The sequence below is a fragment of the Scyliorhinus torazame genome, chromosome 13 (assembly GCF_047496885.1).
Source record: "Scyliorhinus torazame isolate Kashiwa2021f chromosome 13, sScyTor2.1, whole genome shotgun sequence".
Taxonomy (NCBI): domain Eukaryota; kingdom Metazoa; phylum Chordata; class Chondrichthyes; order Carcharhiniformes; family Scyliorhinidae; genus Scyliorhinus; species Scyliorhinus torazame.
Genome location: NC_092719.1, coordinates 89,971,955 through 89,992,241, shown reverse-complemented (window position 1 = coordinate 89,992,241; position 20,287 = coordinate 89,971,955). Strand labels below are relative to the sequence as shown.

At 53.3% G+C, this 20,287-nt stretch overlaps 1 protein-coding gene across 1 annotated transcript in view; it reads right to left on the bottom strand.

The window, feature by feature from the left end:
• Positions 1–20,287, bottom strand: part of LOC140388183 (NUAK family SNF1-like kinase 1) — a 314,941-nt gene that overhangs the window by 182,772 nt on the left and 111,882 nt on the right. The window contains exon 3 of the mRNA XM_072471946.1: positions 18,231–18,382. Coding sequence (XP_072328047.1) covers positions 18,231–18,382 — 152 coding nt within the window. The remainder of the gene's footprint in view (positions 1–18,230; positions 18,383–20,287) is intronic.

Here is a 20,287-nt window from a genome sequence, read left to right as displayed (position 1 = left end):
GACTAACTGAGATTCCCGAGGGTGGAGGAGCAAGAGGTGGCTGGTTTGGGGGCACCAATTGGGTTGGAGGAGCTGAGCAAAGGTCTGGGGAATATGCAGGCAGGGACGGCCCCGGGACCGGACGGGTTCCCGGTGGGGTTCTACAGGAAGTACATAGACCTGTTGGCCCCGCTGCTAGTGAGGACCTTTAATGAGGCAAGGGAGGGAGGGACCCTGCCCCCGACAATGTCGGAGGCGACGATTTCTTTGATCCTAACGCGGGACAGGGACCCACTGCAATGTTGATCATACAGGCCGATCTCGCTCCTCAACGTGGATGCTAAGTTGCTGGCAAAAGTGCTGGCTACGAGGATCGGGGGTGATTCACGAGGACCAGACGGGATTTGTAAAGGGCAGGCAACTAAACACCAATGTGCGGCGGCTCTTAAACGTGATAATGATGCCACAAACAGAAACCTCGGGAGGACCACCATTTTGACCGACTGCACTCTACCCGCCAGCGAGAGCGGTAACATGTCCCATCTTTTGAAGTCCTCCTCCATTTGCTCCACCAACCTCGTCAGATTCAGTTTATGTAGGGCCCCCCAACTCCTGGCTATCTGGATTCCCAGATACCGAAAGCTCCCCTCCGCCCATCTCAGCGGTAGGTCTCCTATCCCTCTTTCTTGGTCCCCCGCCTGTAGTACAAAGAGCTCACTCTTCCCTACATTGAGCTTACAGCCCGAAAACTCCCCAAACTCCCTTAAAGTCTGCATGACCTCCACCATCCCCTCCACTGGATCCGCCACGTACAATAACAGGTCATCCGCATATAGCGACACCCGATGCTCTTCTCCCCCTCGGAACACCCCCCTCCATTTATTAGACTCCCTCAATGACATGGCCAAGGGTTCGATCGCCAATGCAAACAGGGGGGACAGGGGGCATCCCTGCCTCGTCCCTCGGTACAGCCGAAAGTACTCCGACCTCCGCCGGTTTGTCACTACACTAGCCACCGGGGCTCTGTAAAGGAGCTTAACCCAACTTATAAACCCTCCCCCGAACCCAAACCTACGCAGCACCTCCCAGAGGTACTCCCACTCTACTTGGTCAAAGGCCTTCTCCGCGTCCATAGCTGCCACTATCTCCGCCTCTCCCTCCTCCGATGGCATTATTATCACGTATAAGAGCTGCCGCACATTAGTGTTTAATTGCCTGCCCTTTGCGAATCCCGTCTGGTCCTCGTGGATCACCCCCGGGACACAGTCCTCGACCCTCGTGGCCAGCACTTTTGCCAACAACTTAGCATCCACATTGAGGAGCGAGATCGGCCTGTACGATCCACATTGTAGTGGGTCCTGTCCCGCTTTAGGATCAAAGAAATTGTCGCTTTCGACATTGTCGAGGGCAGGGTCCCCTCCTCTCTTGCCTCATTAAAGGTCCTCACTAGTAGCGGGGCCAACAGGTCTACGTACTTCCTGTAGAACTCCACCGAGAACCCGTCCGGTCCCAGGGCCTTCCCCGCCTGCATACTCCCCAAACCCTTGCTCAGCTCCTCCAACCCAATTGGTGCCCCCAAACCAGCCACCTCTTGCTCCTCCACCCTCGGGAATCTCAGTTGGTCTAGGAATCGTCTCATCCCCTCTTCCCCCGCTGGGGGCTGGGATCTGTACAGCTCTTCATAAAAGGCCTTAAATACCTCGTTTATTTTCGTCGCACTCCGAACCGTGGCTCCCCTTCCATCTTTGACTCCCCCTATTTCCCTTGCTGCCGTCCTCTTACGGAGCTGGTGTGCCAGCATCCGACTAGCCTTTTCCCCATACTCGTAGGTCGTCCCCTGCGCCTTCCTCCCCTGTGCCTCCGCCTTCCCTGTGGTCAACAGGTCAAACTCCGTCTGGAGCCGTCGTCTTTCCCCAAGTAATCTCTCCTCCGGGGCCTCTGCGTATCTCCTGTCCACTCTCAAAATCTCCCCCACTAACCTCTCCTTTTCCATGCCCTCTGTCTTCTCCCTATGAGCCCTGATGGAGATCAGCTCTCCCCTGATCACCGCCTTCAACGCCTCCCATACCACCCCCACCCGCACCTCCCCGTTGTCGTTGGCGTCCAAGTACCTTTCGATATACCCCCTCACCTTCCCACACACCACCCATCTGCCAGCAGTCCCACATCCAGCCGCCACAACGGGCGTTGGTCCCTCGCCTCTCCCAGCCCCAGTTCCACCCAGTGCGGGGCGTGATCCGAAATGGCTATGGCCGAATACTCCGTCCCCTCCACTCTCGGGATGAGCGCCCTGCCCAGAACAAAAAAATCTATCCGGGAGTAGGCTTTGTGCACATGGGACAAGAAAGAAAATTCCCTGGCCTGCGGTCTTGCAAACCTCCATGGGTCCACTCCCCCCATCTGATCCATAAACCCCCTAAGCACCTTGGCCGCCGCCGGCCTCTTTCCAGTCCTTGATCTGGAGTGGTCCAGTGCTGGGTCCAACACTGTATTGAAGTCCCCTCCCATTATCAGGCCTCCTACCTCCAGGTCTGGAATGCGCCCCAACAAGCGCTTCATGAATCCAGCATCATCCCAGTTCGGGGCGTATACGTTTACCAACACCACCCAGGTCCCTTGCAACCTACCACTCACCATCACATATCTCCCTCCATTATCCACTACGATAGTCTTGGCCTCAAATGACACCCGTTTTCCCACCAATATTGCCACCCCTCTATTCTTTACGTCCAGTCCCGAGTGAAATACCTGTCCTACCCATCCCTTTCTTAACCTGACCTGGTCCGCCACCTTCAGGTGTGTCTCTTGGAGCATGGCCACGTCTGCCTTCAGTCCCTTTAAGTGAGCGAACACCCGAGCCCTCTTCACCGGCCCATTCAGGCCCCTCACATTCCACGTTATCAGCCGGATTGGAGGGGCTCTCACCCCCCCCACGCCCCGCCGACTAGCCATCTCCTTTTCTGTGCCAGTCCCGTGTCCGCGTCTCCCTCACCCTCCAGTCCCGCAGCCGGGGGACCACCGTCCCGACCACCTCTTCTGTGTCCCATTCCCTTTCGGCCAGTGCAGCAGCAACCCTTTTCCCCCCCCCTTCCCCCCGCCCCCCCCTCCCCTCCTCCCCGCTAGACCCCTGTCTAGCTTTTTTGCTCCCCCCATATCATTCCCGTAAGTCAGCTGACACCTGCTGACCCCGGCTTCCCCCGCCGTCCCTTTGACCGCCCCGTGTGGGAGTCTCCCAATCAATATACGTTCCCTTGTTCCCCTTCCCGCCTTTCTCCCTGCGCGCGGGGAAAATCCCCATGCTTTCCAGAGCCTGCCCCGCCCCCTCTGGCGCAGCTCCTGTCGCGGCCTTGTCTCTCTCCCCCAGCCCATGAAACATTTCCTGCGCGTGATTGACCCCCTATATACAACAACCATCACACATCAAACCCCAAAACATCCCCCCCACCCTCACAAACCCTCAGTTAGAGTCCAACTTTTCGGTTTGTATGAAGGTCCACGCCTCTTCAGGCGTTTCGAAGTAATAGTGTTGGCCCTTGTATGTGACCCACAGTCGCGTTGGCTGCAGCATTCCGAATTTCACTCCTTTCCGGTGCAACACCGCTTTGGCCCGGTTGAAACCCGCTCTCTGCTTTGCAACCTCCGTGCTCCAGTCCGGGTATATTCGGATCTCTGCATTGTCCCGCTTACTGCTCCGCTCCTTCTTGGCCCATTTCCGGACCCTCTCTCTGTCCGTGAACCGGTGGAACCTCACCACCATCGCCCTTGGCAGCTCATTTACCTTGGGCTTCCTCGCCAGCACCCGGTGTGCCCCGTCCAGCTCCAGCGACCTCGAAGGGGCCTCCGCGCCCATCATCGTCCCGATCATCGTGCCCGCGTATGCCATGGCATCGGCCCCCTCCACTCCTTCTGAGAGACCCAGGATCCGCAGATTCTTTCTCCTCGACCTGTTCTCCAGGCCTTCGAGTCTTCCCGCCCACCTCTTGTGTAGCGCCTCGTTCTGCTCCACTCTCACCGCCAGGCCCAAGAGCTCGTCCTCATTCTCACTCACTCTTTTCTGTACCTCCTGGATCTTCACCTCGTGGGCCTTCTGGGTTATCCCTAGTCCTTCAATTACCGCCAGCATAGGCGCCAGCATCTCCTTGCGCAGCTCCTCGAAGCAGCGCTTGATGAACTCCTGCAGTTCCGGCCCGCACTCCACTTTGTCCCTGGCCGCCGCCATTTTCCCTCGCTTCTCCCGCTGCTCCAATGCCGCTTTTTTGGTCATTGCCCTTCTGGTCCAGTCCATAAAAGTTGGAGGGGGACCTCTCTCTTCCCTTCCCCACGGATTGTCTTTGAAAAAATTCCATTGCGGCTCCTCCAATGAGCCCGAAAGTCCGTAATAGCGGGAGCTGCCGAATCGTGCGGCTTAGCTCCGCATAGCCGCAACCGGAAGTCCGGAGGCAACAATATCAACACAACGACAGTAACAGAGAGTAAATACAATAATATATACAACAGCCATATGTGGCTCACCACATTCACCCCCTGTTAAAAAAAGTCCGGCGGGGGTGAAGTGGACTCACAGGTTCAGTCTCACAGGAGGGCGTATTGTCCGCTGTGAACGTCGCAGTGTAGGCGTTGGCGTCGAGACCTTCGACTCCGGGAGCACGTCGTCCTCACAACTGGGTCCCGGACAGGGTGACGGCGCTGGGGCAGTGCTAATGGACCCCGGATGAGTTAATGGGGTAGATGGGGAGGTAGAAGGAAGCGGTGAGGTGATGGTGGGCGCAGGGGTACCCGCGGGGGCCAGGTCCCTGAGGGAGACTGTGTCCTGCCGCCCGTCGCGGTGTGTCACATATGCGTACTGAGGGTTCGCATGGAGGAGGTGATCCCTCTCGACCAAGGGGTCGGCCTTATGGCTCCTCATGTGCTTCCGGAGGAGTACCGGCCCAGAGGTCGTGAGCCAGGTATGAAGCGAGACCCCGGAGATCGACGTCCTTGGAAAGACAAATAGACGGTCGTGAGGGGTCTCGTTATTGGCAGTACACAACAGTGACCGGATGGAGTGGAGCGCGTCAGGGAGGACCTCCTGCCAGCGAGCGACTGGGAGACTTCTAGACCGTAGGGCCAGAAGGACAGCCTTCCAAACCGTAGCATTCTCCCTCTCCACCTGCCCGTTTCCCCTGGGGTTGTAGCTGGTAGTCCTGCTCGAGGCGATGCCCTTACTGAGCAGGTACTGACGCAGCTCATCGATCATGAATGAGGATCCCCGATCGCTGTGAATGTAAGTGGGGAATCCGAACAGGGTGAAGATGCTGCGCAAGGCCTTGGTGACTGTGGCAGAGGTCATGTCAGGGCATGGGATGGCGAAAAAAAAACGTGAATACTCATCAACAACGTTGAGAAAGTACACGTTATGATCAGTGGAGGAGTGGGGCCCTTTGAAATCCATACTGAGGCGTTCAAAAGGGCGGGAGGCCTTCACCAGGTGGGCCTTGTCTGGCCGATAGAAGTGCGGCTTGCACTCTAAACAGACTTGGCAGTCCCTGGTCATGGCCTTGACCTCCTCTGTGGAGTAGGGCAGGTTGCGGGCCTTGACAAAGTGGGGAAGCCGGGTGACCCCTGGGTGCCAGAAGTCGTTGTGGATAGCCCATAACCGGTCAGCCTGTGCGTTGGTGCAGGTGCCACGGGACAGGGCATCTGGGGGCTCATTGAGCTTCCCAGGATGGTACAAGATGTCGTTATAGGTGGAGAGTTCGATCCTTCACCGCAAAATCTTGTCGTTCTTAATTATGCCCCGCTGCGTGTTATTAAACATGAAGGCAACTGGTCTGTAAGGAGAGTAAATCTCCTGCCGGCCAGGTAATGCCTCCAGTGCCGCACAGCTTCCACAATGGCTCGCACCTTGTTTTCAACAGAGGAGTGTTGAATTTCGGAGGCATGGAGGGTACGGGGAAAAAAATGCGACAGGCCTCCCTGCCTGGTTAAGAGTGGCTGCCAGGGCAAAGTCAGACACGTCGCTTTCTCCCTGAAATGGGATGGATTCGTCCACGGCGTGCATCGTGGCCTTGGCAATGTCGGATCTGATGCGGTTGAAGGCCAGGCGGGCCTCAGCCGTCAGGGGAAAAGTGGTGGACTTAATGAGTGGGCGGGCTTTGTCCGCGTAGTTGGGGACCCACTGGGCATAGTAAGAGAAGAACCCTAAGCACCTGTTCAGGGCCTTGGGGCAGTGGGGAAGGGAGAGTTGCAGGAGAGGGCGCATGCATTTGGGGTCAGGCCCCAGGACTCCGTTTTCCACGACATAGCCGAGGATGGCTAGTTGGGTTGTGCGGATAACGCATCTCTCCTTATTATATGTCAAATTAAGGAGTCAGGCGGTTCAGAGGAATTTTTGAACGTTGACGTCGAGGTCCTGCAGGTCATGGCCACAGACGGTAACATTATCCAAGTACGGGAACGTGGCCCGCAGCCCGTACTGGTCAACCATTCGGTCCATCGTTCGTTGGAAGACCGAAACCCCGTTGGTGACCCCGAAGGGGACCCTGAGGAAATGGAAGAGACGGCCATCTGCCTCAAAGGCAGTGTATTGGCGGTCCTCCCGCCGGATAGGGAGCTGGTGGTATGCGGACATCAAATCTACCGTAGAGAAGACACGATACTGCGCAATCTGATTGACCATGTCAGATATGCGCGGGAGGGGTATGCATCGAGCAGCGTGTACCGGTTGATCGTCTGACTGTAGTCGATGACCATCCGGTTCTTCTCTCCGGTCCTGACGACCACCACTTGTGCTCTCCAGGGGCTATTACTGGCCTCAATGATCCCTTCCCTCAGGGAGCCGCTGGACCTCTGACCTGACGAAGGCCTTGTCATGAGCACTGTACCGTCTTCTCCGGGTGGCGACGGGCTTACAGTCTGGGGTGAGGTTCGCGAAGAGCGAGGGAGAGGCGACCTTCAGGGTCACGAGGCTACAGATGGTGAGAGGGGGCAGGGGTCCCCCGAACTTCAGGATTAGACTACGGAGGTTGTACTGAAAGTCTAAACCCAGTAGGCGAGGGGTGCAGAGATGGGGGAGGACGTAGAGTTTGAAATTGGCTTATTCGACGCCCTGTATTTCCAGGTTGGCGGTGCAGTATCCCTAGATCGGCACGGAGTGTGATCCGGAAGCTAGGGATATGACTTGTAAGACGGGGAGGACCCGGAGGGAACAGCGCGTTACCATGTCCGGGTGGACGAAGCAATCCGTGCTCCCGGAGTCGAAGAGACAGGACGTCTCCTGCCCGTTGAGGCTGATGGCCATCATCGAGCTTTGAAGATGGCAAGGCCGGGACTGGTCAAGTTGAATGGAGCTGAGTTGATGGCGATGAGTGTCGTTCTGGTCGCAAAATTGCGGCGTCGACGGATTCGGACAAAATGACTGCCCCCATGGATTGCACACGGCGTTCGACATCGATGACGGGTTGAAGTCAGAAATAGGAAAGGAGCAGTCACCTTGTTGGGAGTTTTATATAGGTCCCCCAAGAGTAGCAGAGATGTGGAGGAACAGATTGGGAAACAGATTTTGGAAAGGTGCAGAAGTCACAGGGTAGTAGTCATGGGTGACTTCAACTTCCCAAACATTGAGTGGAAACTCTTTAGATCAAATAGTTTGGATGGGGTGGTGTTTGTGCAGTGTGTCCAGGAAGCTTTTCTAACACAGTATGTAGATTGTCCGACCAGAGGGGAGGCCATATTGAATTTGGTACTTGGTAATGAACCAGGGCAAGTGATAGATTTGTTAGTGGGGGAGCATTTTGGAGATAATGACCACAATTCTGTGACTTTCACTTTAGTAATGGAGAGGGATAGGTGCGTGCAACAGGACAAGGTTTACAATTGGGGGAAGGGTAAATACGATGTTTTCAGACAAGAATTGAAGTGCATAAGTTGGGAACATAGGCTGTCAGGGAAGGACACAAGTGAAATGTGGAACTTGTTCAAGGAACAAGTACTACGTGTCCTTGATATGTATGTCCCTCTCAGGCAGGGAAGAGATGGTCGAGTGAGGGAACCATGATTGACAAGAGAGGTTGAATGTCTTGTTAAAAGGAAGAAGGATACTTATGTAAGGTTGAGGAAACAAGGTTCAGACAGGGAGCTGGAGAGATACAAGATAGCCAGGAGGGAACTGAAGAAAGGGATTAGGAGAGCTAAGAGAGGGCATGAAAAATCTTTGGCGGGTAGGATCAAGGAAAACCCCCAAGGCCTTTCACACATATGTGAGAAATATGAGAATGACTAGAGCAAGGGTAGGTCCGATCAAGGAAAGTAGCGGGAGATTGTGTATTGAGTCTGAAGAGATAGGAGAGGTCTTGAACGAGTACTTTTCTTCAGTATTTACAAATTAGAGGGGCCATATTGTTGGAGAGGTCAGTGTGAAACAGACTGGTAAGCTCGAGGAAATACTTGTTAGGAAGGAAGATGTGTTGGGCATTTTGAAAAACTTGAGGATAGACAAGTCCCCTGGGCCTGACGGGATATATCCAAGGATTTTATGGGAAGCAAGAGATGAAATTGCAGAGCCGTTGGCAATGATCTTTTCGTCCTCACTGCCAACAGGGGTGGTACCAGGGGATTGGAGAGTGGAGAATGTCGTCCCCTGTTCAAAAAAGCGAATAGAGATAACCCTAGGAATTACAGGCCAGTTAGTCTTACTTCGGTGGTAGGCAAAGTAATGGAAAGGGTACTGAGGGATAGGATTTCTGAGCATCTGTAAAGACACTGCTTGATTAGGGATAGTCAGCACAGATTTGTGAGGGGTAGGTCTTGCCTTACAAGTCTTATTGAATTCTTTGAGGAGGTGACCAAGCATGTGGATGAAGGTAAAGCAGTGGATGTAGTGTACATGGATTTTAGTAAGGCATTTGATAAGGTTCCCCATGGTAGGCTTTTGCAGAAAGTAAGGAGGCATGGAATAGTGGGAAATTTGGCCAGTTGGATAACGAACTGCTTAACCGATAGAAGTCAGAGAGTGGTGGTGGATGGCAAATATTCAGCCTGGATCCAAGTTACTAGTGGCGTACCACAAGGATCAGTTCTGGGTCCTCTGCTGTTTGTGATTTTCATTAATGACTTGGATGAGGGAGTTGAAGGGTTGGTCAGTAAATTTGCAGACGATACGAAGATTGGTGGAGTTGTGGATAGTGAGGAGGGCTGTTGTCGGCTGCAAAGAGACATAGATGGGATGCAGAGCTGGGCTGAGAAGTGGCAGATGGAGTTTAACCCTGAAAAGTGTGAGGTTGTCCATTTTGGAAGGACAAATATGAATGCGGAATACAGGGTTAACGGTAGGGTTCTTGGCAATGTGAAGGAGCAGTGAGATCCTGGAGTCTATGTTCATACATCTTTGAAAGTTGCCACTCAAGTGGATAGAGCTGTGAAGAAGGCCTATGGTGTGCTAGCGTTCATTAACAGAGGGATTGAATTTAAGAGCCGTGAGGTGATGATGCAGCTGTACAAAACCTTGGGAAGGCCACATTTGGAGTACTGTGTACAGTTCTGGTCACCTCATTTTAGGAAGGATGTGGAAGCTTTGGAAAAGGTGCAAAGGAGATTTACCAGGATGTTGCCTGGAATGGAGAGTGGGTCTTACGAGGAAAGATTGAGGGTGCTCGGCCTTTTCTCATTGGAACGGAGAAGGATGAGGGGCAACTTGATAGAGGTTTATAAGATGATCAGGGGAATAGATAGAGTAGACAGTCAGAGACTTTTTCCCCGGGTGGAACAAACCATTACAAGGGGACATAAATTTAAGGTGAATGGTGGAAGATATAGGGGGGATGTCAGAGGTAGGTTCTTTACCCAGAGAGTAGTGGGGGCATGGAATGCACTGCCTCTGAAAGTAGTTGAGTCGGAAACATTAGGGACCTTCAAACGGCCTTTGGATAGGTGCATGGATTACGGTAGAATGATGGGGTGTAGATTAATTTGTTCTTAAGGGCAGCACGGTAGCATTGTGGATAGCACAATTGCTTCACAGCTCCAGGGTCCCAGGTTCGATTCCAGCTTGGGTCACTGTCTGTGCGGAGTCTGCACATCCTCCCCGTGTGTGCGTGGGTTTCCTCCGGGTGCTCCGCTTTCCTCCCACAGTCCAAAGATTGGCCGTGATAAATTGCCTTTAGTGTCCAAAATTGCCCTTAGTGTTGGGTGGGGTTATTGGGTTATGGGGATAGGGTGGAGGTGTTGACCTTGGGTAGGGTGCTCTTTCCAAAAGCTGGTGCAGACTCGATGTGCCGAATGGCCTCCTTCTGCACTGTAAATTCTATGATAATCTATGATTAATCTAGGACAAAGGTACGGCACAACATCGTGGGGCGAAGGGCCTGTTCTGTGCTGTATTTTTCTATGTTCTCTGACATCAGACAAGATGGCTGCCCCCATGGATTGCACACAGCGAGTGACGCGTCAGCAGAGGGCGCTCCGGGCAGGCACGATGCCACGCTGCGGGTTCTGTGAGTCTCAGACTGGGCTTGACAGACCTTTGGTTTTTGATTTTGATTTTTAGGCTTAGTTAGGCATACTTTAGCGTAGTGCCCCTTCTTGCCACACTCGTTACACGTGGAGTTGCGAGCCGGGCAACGCTGCCTGGGGTGCTGGCCCTGACCGCAGAAGTAACAGCATGGTCCTCCGGAGCTGGACAGCTGCCGCGCGGCGCAGGGATATGAGGCACGCCTGGGTCGGGTGATGGCTGCGTCTCCGACATCCCCGAGGATGTCGCGTGGTCGGATGGGAAGGCATCCAGGCTCTGGAAGGCCACTTCCAGCGAGGTAGCCAGCTTCACAGTCTCCTCGAGGTCGAGGGCCCCCTTTTCAAGAAGCCGCTGCTGGATGTAGCTGGACCGGACACCTGCCACATAGGTGTCCCGGATCATGAGCCCCGCGTGCTCGACCGCTGTGACAGTCCTGCAGTTACAACTGCAGACGAGTACTCTCAGTATTCAGCCAGTGACTCACCCTGGCGCTGATGCCGACGCCGTGTGGTCAGGAGGTGTCGAGCGAGTACCTCATTCACCGGCCTCACGAACTGTCGTTTGAGCAACTCCACTGCCTCTGTGTATGAGGCCATGTCTCTGATGAGCTGGAAAACCCTGTGGCTCACCCAGGTGTTGAGGAGACACTGTTTAATTTCCGGGGAGACATCGGCGGCGAATGAGCTGAGGTAGGCCTCAAAGCAATTGAGCCAATGCTCAAATATTGCCGTAGCCTCCGGCACCTGCGGGTCAAGATCGAGGCGTTCTGGTTTTAAAACTGCCTCCATGTTTAAAAAATTCTAGCTGATTAAATTGATACCAATCAATCCAGCCGAAACGGTAGTTTTTTTAAAAAAATATTTTTATTTTCCTCCTTTTTCACATTTTCTCCCGTATTTACGCCAATCAACAATAAACAATAATCAGCAAGATATGTTAATCCCCATAATAACAACGATCCCATCCGCCCACCAACCCCCAAACATCAGCCCGCATGTTTACATAAACAAATGACAAAAAGGAATCAGGGATTACCCAGTCACCCTTAATCTACACCCCCCCCCCCCCCACCCCACCCCGCAACTAATGTTCGATGTTATCCAGTTCTTGAAAGTGCATAATAAATAGTGCCCATAACTTATAGAACCCCTCCGAGCTTCCCCTCAGTTCGAACTTAACCTTCTCAAGGGTCAAGTATTCCAACAGGTCCCCCCGCCACGCCAGGGCACTGGGTGGAGAGGCTGCTCTCTATCCCAGCAGGATCCGCCTGCGGGCGATCAACGAGGCGAAGGCTATGATATCTGCCTCCGCTCCCGTTTCCAACCCTGGCTGGTCCGACACCCCAAATATGGCCTCCTGGGGACCTGGGTCCAGTTTCACACACACCACCTTGGAAATTACCCGAAACACCTCCTTCCAGTATTCCCCTAGCTTTGGACAGGACCAAAACATATGAAAGTGATTAGCGGGCCCCCCCCCGCAACGCTCACACACATCCTCTACTCCTTCAAAAAATCGGCTCATCCTCGCCCTCAGCTGTATCAGCCCCAACCTCGCACATGAGGTGGAGGCATTCACTCTCCGGAGCACCTCACACCAGACCCCCTCCTCTATAACCTCACCCAGCTCTTCCTCCCACTTTGCTTCCAGTGGTGCCTTATCCTCTTCCAAAATAGCTCCGTACACCGCTGACACTGCCCCCTTCTCCAGTCCCCTTGTCGTCAACACCTCCACCAGCAACGTTGAGGCCAGTTCCTCTGGGAGGCTCTGTATCTCCTTCCTGGCAAAATCCCGAACCTGCATGTACCTAAACACTTCTCCCTGCTCTAGCCCATACTTCGCTTCCAGCTCCCTCAATCCTGCAAACCGACCCTGAAGAAACAAATCTTTTAGCGTCTTAATCCCCTTCTCTTCCCATTTCCGAAAACTTCCATCCCACCTCCCTGGCTCAAATTTGTGGTTCCCCCGAGTCGGCATTTCCCTTGACCCTACCCCCAACCCAAAGTGTTGGCGTAACTGCCTCCAGATTTTCAATGAAGCTATTATTACCGGACTCCCTGAATATTTCCCCGGAGCTATCGGGAGCGGCGCTGTTGCAAGTGCCTTCAGCCCCGACCCCCTGCACAAACCCTCCTCCATTCTGACCCACTGAGAATCAACCCCTCTTACCCAGCTCTGCACCTTCTCCACATTCGCCACCCAGTAGTAATACAACAGGTTTGGAAGACCCAAACCCCCTGCCTGCCTTCCCCTCTGCAGCAGCACCTTTCTCACTCTGGCCACCTTCCCTCCCCATATGAACGAGGTAATCCTTCCCTCAATCTCCCTGAAAAAAGAAGACTTTGGCAGGAAAATCGGTAGGCATTGAAAAATAAACAGGAATCGCGGCAACACATTCATTTTAACCGCCTGTACCTGACCCGCCAGTGACAGAGGAAGGCCATCCCACCTTGCCAGATCGGCTTTCACTCTCTCCACCAAACTAGTGGTGTTGTACCTGCGAAGCCTCCCCCACTCCCGGGCAACCTGCACCCCCAGATACCTAAAATGAGTCCCTGCTCTACGGAATGGCAGCCCCCTCACCCCCGGCCGAGACACCACAGAACATTCACTCTTGTCCAGGTTCAGCTTGTACCCCGAGAAAGACCCAAATACCCGCAGTAGCTCCAATATTCCTCCTATTGACGCACTCGGTTCCGACACATACAGCAGCAAGTCGTCGGCATATAAGGACACCCTATGCTCTATCCCCCCCCCCCCCCCCCCCCCCCCCCGCACTATTACTTTCCATGCTCCCGAACTTCTCAATGCGATGGCCAACGGCTCAATCGCAAGTCCAAACAGCAGGGGGTACATAGGACATCCCTGTCTCACCCCACGGTGGAGAGAAAAGTATCTCGAACTGATATTATTTGTGCGGACACTCGCCTTCGGTTCCTTATATAATAGCTTTACCCAGTTCACAAACCTTTGATCAATCCCAAACCGCTCCAGCACTGCCATCAGGTGCCCCCATTCTACCCGATCAAACGCCTTCTCGGCGTCCAATGCCACAACTACCTCTGTTTCCTTTCTTTCCGCCGGTGCCATAACAACGTTCAAAACCCTCCTAATGTTCGAAAACAGCTGCCTTCCTTTCACGAACCCCGTCTGATCCTCCCCTATTACCTTCGGAAGGCACTCCTCCAGCCTACCCGCCAGTACCTTCGCCAACACTTTTACGTCCACATTCAGAAGTGATATGGGCCGATACGACCCACACTCCGTCGGATCCTTATCTTTTTTTAGCAACAGTGAAATCGATGCCTGCCCCAAGGTTTGCGGCAATACCCCCTTCTCTATCGCCTTCTCAAACATCCCCACCATCAGGGGTGCCAACCTATCCTTAAATTTTTTATAATACTCCACCGGAAACCCATCTGGCCCTGCCACCTTCCCCGGCTGCATCCTCCCAATCGCATCCTTTATCTCCTGCTCCACTATTGCTCCTACTAATGTAGCCCTGTCCCCCTCCCCTAGCCTCGGGTACTCCAACCCGTCCAGAAATTCCTGCATCTCACGGTCTCCCCCGGGTGGCTCCGACTTGTACAACCTCTCATAAAACTCCTCAGAACACTTGGTTCCCCAAAAGCCCCACATCCAGTTTCCACCCCGGTCTCTGCGCTGCCCCCTTCTCCAGCACCATATCCACCCAATGTGGAGCGTGATCTGACACTGCAATTGCAGAGTATTCCGACCCCTTGACTCCAGCCAGCAAAGCCTTCCCCACCACAAAAAAGTCGATCCACGAGTATACATTCTGGACCGCTGAGAAAAAAGAGTATTCCCGTTCCCTTGGGTGCAGGAACCTCCAAGGGTCCACCCCTCCCATTTCCACCATTAGCCCAGCCAGCGCCTTCGCCCCCCCCCTGATGGGGCCAGCGAGCGCGGCCGTGATCTGTCCAACCTTGGATCCTGCACCAAGTTCCAGTCCCTCCCCACTATCAGTTTGTGTGCGTCCAAGTCGGGAATGGCCCCAAACACCTTCCTCGCAAATCCCACATCGTCCCAATTGGGACCGTATACACTAAACTAAGCGGCACTAATATCCCCTCCAGTGCCCCTGTCACAATCACATATCTACCCCCCTGATCTGCCACCACCTTCTCCATCTGGAAGGGTACCCTTTTGCTAACCAACTCCGCTACCCCTCGAGTCCTTCCATCAAATCTGGAGTGAAACACTTGGCTAACCCAGCTCTTTTTTTAAGTCTCACCTGGTCCTTCACCCTCAAGTGAGTCTCCTGCAGCATTGCTACATCGGCTTTCAAACTTTTAAGATGTGCAAGCACCCTTGACCTCTTGACCGGACCTCCTAGCCCTCTCACGTTCCACGTGACTATCCTTACTGGGGGTCTCTCACCACCCCCCCCCCACCTTTCTTATCCACCATCACCATATCACCGGGCTCTGCCCCATAAGCCTGACCCGCCGCTGTCCATTGTTAACATCGAACCCCTTCCCCCCCCCCTCCCAAGAACCCCCCCTACAAAAACATCCCCAACATACATCCCTCCACCCCCTCTTGCTCGCCTCGTAGGCCCATTGAAGCCTGCTATCCAGGCTCCAACGTCCGCAGTCCTCCTCTCACCTCACCCCCGTTCACTAACTGACTTTAGTTAGCTAGCGCAGGTGGCTCCCCCCGCCAAGACCTCTCGCCCCCTTCTGCCCAGTCCCAGAGAAAGAAACACCAAAACAAACCCAACAATCCAACCCCTACAATTCACTAACATAACATTTAACCGTCGCAACACAGAACGCCATTAACTTGAACTCTGTAACAATGCAAAGAGAAGTATTTCAATACAAATCAGTAAAAAGAAAGTTGTAACATTTGTACATTTTCCAGCCGCTCAAACACAGTCCACAGTCTCTCTTCCAGTTCCACTCTTCACGTCTGTCCCAAGCCTTCTGCCCTCACGAACGCCTCAGCCGCCTCCGCTGTCTCAAAATAAAAGTCTTTGGCGTTATATGTTACTCTCAACTTTGCCGGCTACACCACACCAAATCGCACCCCCTTGTACAAAGCCGCCTTCACTCGCCCAAACGCCGCTCGTCTTTTTGCCAACTCCACCGTCCAGTCCTGGTAGATCCGAACCGCAGTACCATCCCACAGCACCTCACGCTCCTGCTTCGCCCAGCTTAATACTTTCTCCTTCATGCAAAACTTATGGAAGCAGATAATTACTGCCCTTGGCGGCTCGTTCACTTTGGGCTTCGGCCTTAATGACCGATGAGCTCGGTCTAGCTCGTACAGGGTGGGGCTCTCACCCTCCCCCATCAGCTCCGCCAACTTCTTAGCGAAGTGTTGCGTTGGCCTTGGGCCCTCTGTCCCTTCGGGCAAGCCCACAATTCTCAAATTGTGCCGCCTTGAGCGGTTTTCCAAGTCTTCCAGCTTTGCTCGGAGTCCTCTGTTAACCTCCACCACCCTCCGCAGCTCATCCCCCATCGAGGTGACCTGGTCGCTGTGTCGTGTCACGGCCTCCTCCACCTCCTTCATCTTCTCGCCCTGCTCTCTTACCTCGGCAGATGCCTTTGCCACCTCCATCCTCATCGGGCCGATTGCCTCCTCCACCAATGACCTCACCACGACCGCCATCTCTTTCCTCAGGATCTCCATGTGCCTCACAAACTGTTTTTCCAGCTCCACCACCATCACCTCGGTCATCTTCTCCACCGTAAGTAGTGCGGCCCCACCTTGCAGTTCGGCTTCCGCCATCCTGTCAACACTTTTGCTCGTCTTCTCCTTCGGCAGCGAATCGGCATTTCCTCCTTTCTTCGACGCTGCTCTTCACATCCTTTAGCGGCTTATTGTTTTTTATCTTCTTTCTTTTCTCCTCTCTCCCCTTCACCCTCCTGCCCTTCATCAATCTGACATTCTTTTTTTGAAAAAAAAAGGGGGAGAGAAAAAAAAACTTTCACCAAACTTCCTTAAACCTTCTTTCTTTCTCCTCTGCATTCACCCAGAGCTCCCCTGGGACCAGGCTTCAACCTTCTTTCTTCTTCCTAGGTGGGAGCCATCCGACGTGGAGCACCCTCCCTACATGGTGCCCTGGCCTCGGGCCTGCCGCCTCGGCCTCCTCGTAGCTCCGCCCCCGCTGCTCTGACCTCGACGCCGCGCCGGGCCCAGTGCCTCAGCCCCCGCCGCCCGCGCGGGGTTCTTCGCCGGTTTTTAAACCGGCCCCGCTGGCTGCTCGTGACAGCCCCAAAGGGCGACGATTGTCGGGGAGTGCGTGAGGACTCGGGGATTTCCCCGAAATCGCCGCGAATCGCGGCCACCGGCGGGAGCTCTTGTTGTTGCGGCCGCCCTGCTCGCCCACCCCACCGGAAGTCCCAGCCGAAATGGTAGTTAACAAGAACTGTGGTTTTAATCAGCTAGAATGTGCCCCCCAGTAGCTTCTCCCGCACTGAGAAGCTGTCCCGGATCGATGGGTTATATACCTTCTCAGAGGGGCGGAGCCACAGGCGGAGCCAACAACAACATCAACACAACAGTAACAGTGAGTAAATACAATAATATATACAACAGCCATACGTGGCTCACCACAGATGTACCAACTGCGTTGCGACTGTGCACGTCCCGCGTCCCGATGACGCCAATTTGGAGGAAGGGGGAGAGCATCACGACTTGGCATCAACTGGCGCCTGCCCCGATTCCGGCATCGGGAGCCATTCTCCGCCCGATTGCCGTTCCCGATTTCGGCGTCGGGCTACAGAGAATCCCACCCATGATCTCTTACTCTGCGACAGTAGTGAATCACAACTATGATCAATCTTGCGACAGCAGTGAATGACAGCTATGATCAACCTTGCGACAGCAGTGAATCACAGCTACGATCAATCTTGCGACAGCAGTGAATCACAGCTACGATCAATCTTGCGACAGCAGTGAATTGCAACTGCGATCAATCTTGAGACGACAGTGAATTGCAACTGCGATCAATCTTGCAATAGTAGTGAATCACCACTACAATCTCTTACCCAGTGACAGTAATGAATCGTAGCTACGATTTACCTTGCGGAAACAGTGAATCTCACCTACGATCTCTTGCCCGATGACAGTAGTGAATCAAGGCAACGTTCAATCTTGCGAAAGTAGCAAATCACAACAAGAGCTCTTACATTGTGAGTAGCGAATCGCAATCTCTTATCCTATGGCACTAGCGAATCGCAGCTACGATCTCTTACCTGTGACAGTAGTGAATCACAATGCAAAAGCGGTGAATCGCAGATACAATCTCTTACCCTGTGACGATAGTGAATCATAGCTACGATCTATCTTGCAGCAGTGGTGAATCTCAGCTATGATCTCTTACCCTGTGACAGCAGTGAATCAAGGCTATGTTCAATCTTGCGACAGTAGCGAATCGCAGCTGCAATCTTTTATGCTGTAACAGTGGCGAATTACAGCTACAATCTCTTAGCCTGTGACAGTAGCGAATCGCAGCTATGATCTCTTACCCTGTGACAGTAATGAATCGCAGCTATGATCAGTTGTAGCTATGATATCTTACCTTGTGACAGTAGCGAATCGCAGCTACGAGCTCTCCCGTGACACTAGCGAATCTCTGCTACAATCTCACCGTGACACTTGAATCGCAGCTACGATCTCTTACTTTGTGACATTGGAGAATTGTAGATACGATCTCTTGTCTTGTGGCAATAGCGAATCGCAGCTACGATCTCTTACTCCGTGACAGTATCAAATCGCTGCTACGATCTCTTACCTTATGACAGTAGTGAATTGCAGCTACGATCTGCCTGAAGAACATTCTGGTCTCCCTCTCGCTTAACTTGCGCCTCTCGCTGATGTAGTCGTATAACTCGCCTTTGTTTGCGCACTCCATAACTATCACCATTTTATCCTTGTTCTCGAAAACTGCTGAGACAAACAGAACAATGTTTACTGGGACCAATGACACTGGTCCACTGTGGACAAAACAGATTATTTTTAAAAAAGGTATAAAGTCAGATCCAGTACTGAATCTATCTTGAAAGGTCTGATACAAGGAGGGTGGAATAAGTTAGCATAAACATGTGTAGGTTAAGTTAAGGTTACAGATAAGATTATCGTTGGGGCCATAGAGCCAAAGCTTTGTACAGGCACAGGAGGCCATTCAGTCCATCACATTTTGCCAGCCAACAAGTAGCATACAGCCCATTCCTATTTACCAGCTCTGGGTCCACAGGCCTGTGGGTTAGAACACTTCAAAGAGCATATCCAAGTACTTTTTAAATGTGATGAGGGTTTCACCTTTTCAGGCAATGAGTCCCAGACCCCCATCCAACCTCTGGGTTTCAAAAAATCCCTGTAAACCTTCTCCCTCTTCCTCTGGTTATGGATTCCTCAATCAAAGGAATACAGCCCTTCCTGTCTACTTTATCTCTTCTGGTGCAGTAGGTGGTGTCCCTGCCTCTGAGGCAGATGCTCTGGGTTTGAGTCCCACTCCAGGACTTGTAAATCCTTCCATGCAGTCCAGTGGCTGGCGGCAAGAGTGAGAGAGATTCCTGGTCAGCCTCACATGATGTGGAGTGGTGCCCTTCAATCTATAAGCCCCTGGCGACAATCTAGCAACCTGTTCCAGGAATTAGTAGCTGTGGAAACAGCTGAAAGTCTGCGCCTTAGTGCAAACACTAGGGGCGGGATTCTCCGACCCCCCGCCGGGTCGGAGAATCGCCGGGGGTCGGCGTGAATCCCGCCCCCGCCGTCCTCCTAATTTTCTGGCCCCCAAAAAATCGACCCCGCCTGTGCTGTGGGGCACTCTATCCTTCCGCACCGGAAGCTGTACCTGTCCGCCATTCCCGGTGCGGAAACGAAGCCCTCTGCGCATGCGGATGACGCCAGCACGCGGAGGCCCTTCGGCACCAGTTGACATGCCGCCAAGCCCCTTCCCCGCCGGGGTGGGCCTAGCCCCTGAAGGTGCGGAGGATTCCGCACCTCTGGGGCGGCCCGACGCCGGAGTGGTTCATGCCCCTCCGTCCCGCTGGGACCCCCCGCCCTGCCAGGCAGGGGAGAATCCCGCCCTAGGTGCGGGAAGAGAATTGGAATTAGGAATCTATTCTATCTACACCCTCATTGTTTTATCCACTTCAATTAATTCTCCTCTCAACTTCCTCTATTCAAAAGAAAACAACCCCAGCCCATCCAATTATTTCCCATAACTAAAGTTCTCCACTCCTGGAAACATCCTGATAAATTTCTCTCGTACAATCATATCATTCCTACAGCATGGTGAGCAGAACTGCAGGCTGTATTCCAGCTGTGGCCTAGCCAGGGCTTCATATATTTCTAACAGAACCTCTCTGCTCTTATACTGGGCCTTGGTGAAGCCACACCTAGAACACTGTGTGCAGTTTTGGTCTCCTTTTCTGAGGAAGGATGTTCTTGCGGAGTGCAGCGGAGGTTTACCAGACTGATTCTCGGGATGGCGGGACTGTCAGATGAGGAGAGATTGACTAGGTTAGGATTGTTCTCGTTTGGGGGCAGCTCGGTGGCACAGTGGCTAGCACTGCTGCATCATGGCGCCGAGGTCCCAGGTTCAATCCCGGCCCTGGGTCACTGTCCGTGTGGAGTTTGCACATTCTCCCTGTGTTTGCGTGGGGTTCACCCCCACAATCCAAAGATGTTAGATGGATTGGCCACGCTAAATTGCCCCTTAATTGGAAAACATTAATTGGGTACTCTAAATTTATATTAAAAAAAGGATTGTTCTCGCTGGAGTTCAGAAGAATGAGCGGGGATCTCATAGAGATTATAAAATTCTAACAGGACTAGACAGGGTAG